Consider the following 6,696-nt stretch of genomic DNA (forward strand, 5'->3'; position numbering starts at 1 on the left):
AACAGACTTGTACTTCCACCTTGTCTTTTGACTATTGTTTCTTTCATTTCTCTCATAATTAAAAGTTTGTTATTTACAGTTATGAATTGAGTGGTCAGCCTAGTTTTTCCTATAAGCTCTTTCTATTTAATTCAAAACTAGCAAGTGCTATGCTACTAGCTTAGCAATGAGCCAATAGCATAGCAATGATTTTTCTAGGTTTATTTCTGTTGTTATATATGCCTTGTCAACAGTTAAATTTTTTGCTGAAAGGAACAAATATTTTAAAGGCTGCATTGAGATTTAAATGTTATTATACTGAGTTTCACAAGCAGTTGCTATAAAAAGAAGCGCCGTAAGTAACTAAACTGATTTAAACAATACATCGCTGATCTGTGATTTTGTTTTCTCTCTACAGTGCCTGGGAACTTGGGCTGCTTCAAAGACAGTGGTGATCCACCCACTCTGTCAGGCACCAGCGAGACCTCTAACAAGCTCACTATTCAAAACTGTATCAGCTTTTGCAGAAAGCAGAGATACAAGGTAAGATGCCAAGCACGGGTCCGGTTCATGCGTGAAAAGCTGTTGCTGCTTTGTTAGCATTTATCTTTGGGCTCCTGCACTGATGAACCAAAACATACAACCAACGACATATATATAATCTTTAATCTAAGCAATCCCAGACTTAGTTAGCGATTGCCATTTCTTTTTGTTTTTTGAGATTTCTAGTTTGGAGCCACTATTGCTTTGCTTTTGCAGTGCGTTACTACTAAAGTAAGGCCAAATGTACTGTACTACAAGTGGTCCTCAGACCATAGATTGGGAACCACTTTTCCACAGTGTAATCCTTTTTTTCTTTACAGTATGCTAGTCTATCCTGGGGTCGCTAGTTTTGGTTCTAGAGAGATGCACCAGGTGGCGTCTTTCACAGGAAAAATCTGTTGCATTTGTGGGTTGTTTTAAATATTTTTGTACACACAATACATTTATATTAAGTTATTATAAGTTATTAATAACTCCACAGAATCTCACTCAATTTCATCTCACTTTGAAAACCAATGAAACATGGGCAAAACATGCACACTTTATGCGGAAAAGCCATCAATTACCTCAGGGAATCAAACCTCAAACCATTTTTTTTCACTCAGTGAAAGTGTGTGCCTTTTTGTTGTTCACATTGTCCCTCTCATTTGACAAACAAACTCATTTCCCACAGTATTTGTAAAAAATAGACATAAGCCGCCGGCTGCCAGAAGCTTTTATGTAAATGATCCGCATTCAGGAGCGGCAACACCAATAATTATCAGAACACGGTTTAAATCCCTTTTATTCATCCATCAAGTGTCTCTGTGATAAAATGTTTCAAACCAACCGGCAGATCGTGAATTATCCCAGCAATCAGGACTGACGGCTGAAAATGAATGGTTATAATTCTAATGGCCACTTCCCATTCACTGCAGGTTTCCCATCTCCCTCTCTGGCAGCCCATTGTTCCAACTTAAACAGTGCCCGGTGTTCATTTTTGGTCTCAGCAGATCAGGTTCAGCCTGGTCTGCAGTGATAGGTTGTGACAACTCCACCCTCCCCTCACACTGCAGCAGATGTTACAGGATGTGGTGGCAGATTTGCAATGCGCGCCCGCCCTCGGACTGTCGCCGTCTGCAACATGGGGTTTGAGATCCCAATGCTTGGGAGAGCAGATCTTCTCTGACATTTTGAAAAGGGGCATGTGTGTTGAGCGAGACAGCTATTCAACACTCACTCGCTCCAGAAACATTCACACTGGCGTTCTCGAACGTTTATTCATCAGATAGAATAATGCAAGGATGCAGCTCGAGCTGTATCGGCGAGGGCAGAGGCTGTGTGAATTCCTATTCCATGAGCCGCAGAGTGGGAAATGATGCATTACCTTCACTTCTGTGAATTCATTTGGGGCCTGAAAATTGGACAATGGTGCCTTTTTGATTGAAGGACAATAGTTCTTTTGAGGACCAGCAGCCAGTGGTGGCGTGGTCAGGATGTGTGAAGGTTTTTGACATTTTACATCCCTGCATTGACGTAGTTAGGAATAGTTCACCAACTGTTTTGATTAGAATGATGGACAGGTGTCCTTTGTAAAATTCTGGGTGGTCTTTGGAGGGACGGTTGTTGATCCGATGTCACATTATAGCATTGTGAAATGGACACCAGAAGAAAGACACATTACACAACGATAGGTATGCCAGAATAACCCAAACGGTTAGATAGTGGCACTTTGCGCAGAGGCAATGTCTCTGTCATTGGTGTGGAACCCCAGGGTTCACCTCCTGGGCAAGATCTAATCCTGTTTAGGGCAGTTGGCGCCTTCTAGTGGGCTCACCACCCGCAGGAAGGTTCGGGGGGATGGTACGGTGCAATGTGATTTGGATGGCGGTTGTGGAGACTGCTGCCCCCACGACCTGGTAACAGATAAGTGGACAAAAATGGACGGATGGGATGGAAGAATATGAAACCATATGTGCATAAAACCAGACACAGAGGAATTCTTATGTATTATAGACTTAAAGACTGAAATAAGACACACTTTTATACTACACTATACTAAGTGATACTGTCAGGAAACTTCTCCGTTAGATAGGACTGTAAAAAAAATGCTGTTAGTTCATACCCCAGTTTCCCAACACACAAAGAATTCAAATAAAGATCTGATCAAATAAAGAATCAAATACAAGATCTCAAAGTTTTAAAAGTTTTACTTGCAGCAAGGAGTGCAGAACAATGATTACATTCAGAACTGCACTGAGGAACTCCCCAGTGCTCAAAGCTTAAATACAGTTTTTTCACATACACATCAATGGTCAGTACCTTAACCCTTTACAGCCATGTGGTGTTCATGTACCACTTCTGAGCGCTGATTGGCAAAAGCTGCTTCAAACAAAGATTCTCCACCAATAGAAAACATGTACATGTGCTGAGCTATTCTGCTCAGTAACTCAGGTTAGATCAAAGAAATACACTTTGGATTCTTTTCCTTTTTGATGTTCTGTTTTCCTCATTATTTGGGCAGAGAAACTGGTTCAGGCCGGTTCTGTGACCTGTCTCTATCTCCAAGCGTAACAGTCAGTGCCATCCGTACCATACACCATCCTGTTATGTAAACCATCAGCATTAGTACAGCATTGAAAAACAAACAGTATAAATTGATATGGAAATTTAATATAATGAATATATCGTTAATATTTCAATAAATGTATTTAAAATATCTTAACAGATACCAAATAAAAATGAATAGTAAAGAAATAATTGGAAGTGACAACTCTTATAAAATATTAAATAGCAGTAGAAAACGTTAATAATTTAGGAGTTAGTTTTGCCATTTTGTGTCACATGGATATTGAAAATGATTGCATATGTATGGCGGGATAATGAGAGGCTATTGGACTTCCATTCAAGCTTTTGTTTTTTCGCCATCAGCCTCACTGTAGCAGGAAAAACTATGTCTGCGTGTCAGCAGTGTTACTATCAGCTCTACTTTGTCCGAGGCTGTACCTGCAGCGTGTGGAGGTGTTCATGACCTGAATATAAAATATTGTGTTAATGGTTATTGTACCATGAGGACCAGATACAATAAAAAATGTTAAAAAAATCCATATATTTGATCCCTGGAGAATAGCTCACCTAAATTATTTCAGTGCATTTAGTTTTCAAAAAAGTCAAAGAAACTTTTGATCTGCTTCAGAATATATGAAACCATTGGAAAGTTTCACTTTAATGAGAATACTTAACTTTTTTTGCAGATGATTTAATGATTTATATGTTTTTTTATTTCCTTCATTTTTCTGCAGCTCGCAGGCATGGAATCAGGATATGCCTGTTTCTGTGGAAACGAGGTTGACCTGCATGACCACGTGGAGTCGCCGAGCAAGGAGTGCAACCATGTTTGCTTCGGGGACCACACCCAGCCCTGCGGTGGAGATGGCTGGGTCATCGTCTTTGATAGTGAGTTTTGTTTTAACGCGGCCTGCACCCCCATTTTGGGAACCACTGAACTATGTATCAGAGATACTTGTGAAGTTTCCATCCATCCATCCATTTTCATGCCCCGCTTATCCGTTACCGGGTCGCGGGGGCGCAGGCTCCCCATTTTGGGAACCACTGAACTATGTATCAGAGATACTTGTGAAGTTTCCATCCATCCATCCATTTTCATGCCCCGCTTATCCGTTACCGGGTCGCGGGGCAGCAGTCTCCATGACCGCCACCCAAATCACACTGCACCGTACCAACACCCCCTAAACCTTCCTGCGGGAGGTGAGTCCACTGGAAGTTACCAACCGCCCTAACCGGGATTCGATTTTGCCCAGGAGGTAAACCCTGGTGTTCCACACCAATGACAGAGACGTTGCCTCTGGGCCAAAGTGCCACACTTGTGAAGTTTATTACATTTAAAAACTCTACATAATATTTGTGGACAAGTTGTCATCAACCTTTACACCATTTTTGTTCCCAATTTTTTTAGCTCGAGTAGGGACCTGTGGGGGCAACTACACCTCTCCGTCAGGAGTCATCTACTCTCCTGACTTCCCGGACAAATACGGAGCCAGCCATGTGTGCTACTGGACAATCCAGGTCCCCGAAGCCTTTGCCATCCTCTTCAACTTCACCTTCTTCGATATTTCCGATCAGACGGACATGGTGGAGCTACTGGACGGCTACACCAACCAGGTGGTGGCGCGCTTTGACTGGCGTAGCCCACCATGGGAGCTGGTGAACATCACGGGCAACTTTGTCATTCTCTACTTTTACTCTGACCGCACCAACGAGGCCCAAGGCTTTGCTCTGCTTTACCAGGGTAAGTATTCAACACTAGAAAACTAGTCTTTTAGTTTACAGATGTCACTGCAGTCATTTACTGTCATGAGATGAGTGTCTCCATCCCCCGAAAAGTGCTCTTTTATTGCACACTATACGGTTTTAGTACATACCCCATTCAAAAGAACACAAAGAAATGAGTAGTGATACTGTATTAATTCATTTATACAACATTTATATCAAACCATTCATGTTCTTCTCATCATTCTACTTCTTTTTCTTCTCTTTCTTCTCCTTCTCCTTCTTCTTTTTCTTCTTCTCCTTCTTCTTCTCCTTCTTCTCCTTCTTCAACTTCTTCTATTTCTTCTTCTTCTTCTCCTTCTCCTTCTTCTTCTTTCCTCCTTCTTCTTCTCCTTCTCTGTCTTTTCCTTCTTCTTCTCCTTCTTCTATTTCTCCTTTATCTTGTCCTTCTTCTGCTTCTTCTTCTTCTCATTCTTCTCCTTCTCCTTCTGCTTCTCCTTTTTCTTTTCTTCTTCTTTTTATTTCTCCTTCTTCTCTTTCTTTTTCTCCTTCTCATTCTTCTTTTTCTTCTTCTCCTTCTCCTTCTTCTCCTTCTTCTCCTTCTGCATCTTCAACATCCTTCGTCCAATATCTCCACTCTCTCCTCAGCTCATATCCAAACCATCTCCACCTCACCTCTTTAATTTCATCTCCATACTGCTCCACATTAACTGCCCATTTCTACTCCTGTCCATCCTGGTGACTCCCAGTGAAGATCTCACATCTTCATCTCCTCAACCTCCAGCTCAGCCTTTTGTCTATGGCATTACTGCGGCCGCAGCACCGATCCGCCTGTCAATCTCACGCTCGATCCTACCCTCACTCGTGAACAAGACGATATTTGAACTCCTCCACCTGAGGCAGGACTTCATCCCCGACCCGAAGGGTGCATACCACCTTTTTCCGGTCGAGAACCATGGCCTCGGACTTAGAGGTGCTAATTTTCATCCCAGCTGCGTTACACTCTACTGCAAACCGCCCCAGTGCATGCTGCAGGTCCTGGTTCGAAGAAGCCAACAACACCACATCATCTGCAAAAAGCAGAGATGAAATCCGGTGGCTACCGAACTGGACCCCACCCGACACCTGGCTGCGCCTAGAAATTCTGTCCATGAAAATAATGAACAGAACCGGTGACAAAGGGCAGCCCTGTCGTAGTCCCACATGCACCGGGAACAGGTCCGACTTACTGCCGGCAATGCGAACCAAGCTCCTACTCCGATCGTACAGGGACTGGACAGCCCTTAAAAGAGGGCCCCCAACCCCATACTCTCGAAGCACCCCCCACAGGATACCACGAGGGACACGATCGAAAGCCTTTTCCAAGTCCACAAAACACATGTGGACCGGTTGGGCAAACTCCCATGAACCCTCAAGCACCCTCTGAAGGGTATAGAGCTGGTCCAGTGTTCCACGACCAGGACGAAAACCGCATTGTTCCTCTTGAATCCGAGGTTCGACTATCGGCCGGATTTTCCTCTCCAGTACTCTGGAATAGACTTTTCCCGGGAGGCTGAGGAGTGTGATCCCCCGATAGTTGGAACACACCCTCCGGTCCCCTTTTTTGAAAAGAGGTACCACCACCCCGGTCTGCCAGTCCAGAGGTACTGTCCCCGACTGCCACGCGATGCTGTAGAGGCGTGTCAGCCAAGACAACCCCACAACATCCAGAGACTTAAGATACTCAGGGCGTATCTCATCCACCCCCGGCGCCTTTCCACCGAGCAGCTTTTTGACTGCCTCGGTGACCTCAGCGCAGGAGATTGGAGGATCAGCTGCTGAGTCCTCAGCTTCAGCTCCCCCCTCGGAAGACGTGTCAACGGGATTGAGGAGCTCCTCGAAATATTCCTTCCCCCCCCCGACGAC

General features: G+C 43.9%; 1 protein-coding gene across 1 annotated transcript in view; it reads left to right on the plus strand.

The window, feature by feature from the left end:
• Positions 1 to 403: 403 nt before the first annotated feature.
• The window catches only part of LOC103396895 (kremen protein 1-like), a 19,137-nt gene continuing 12,844 nt past the window's right edge, over positions 404 to 6,696 (plus strand). Inside the window, exons 1-3 of the mRNA XM_025052671.1 lie at positions 404 to 522; positions 3,804 to 3,957; positions 4,478 to 4,810. Coding sequence (XP_024908439.1) covers positions 3,813 to 3,957; positions 4,478 to 4,810 — 478 coding nt within the window. The 5' untranslated portion in view covers positions 404 to 522; positions 3,804 to 3,812. The remainder of the gene's footprint in view (positions 523 to 3,803; positions 3,958 to 4,477; positions 4,811 to 6,696) is intronic.

This window comes from Cynoglossus semilaevis, chromosome W (genome assembly GCF_000523025.1).
Source record: "Cynoglossus semilaevis isolate Cse_v1.0 chromosome W, Cse_v1.0, whole genome shotgun sequence".
Lineage (NCBI taxonomy): Eukaryota > Metazoa > Chordata > Actinopteri > Pleuronectiformes > Cynoglossidae > Cynoglossus > Cynoglossus semilaevis.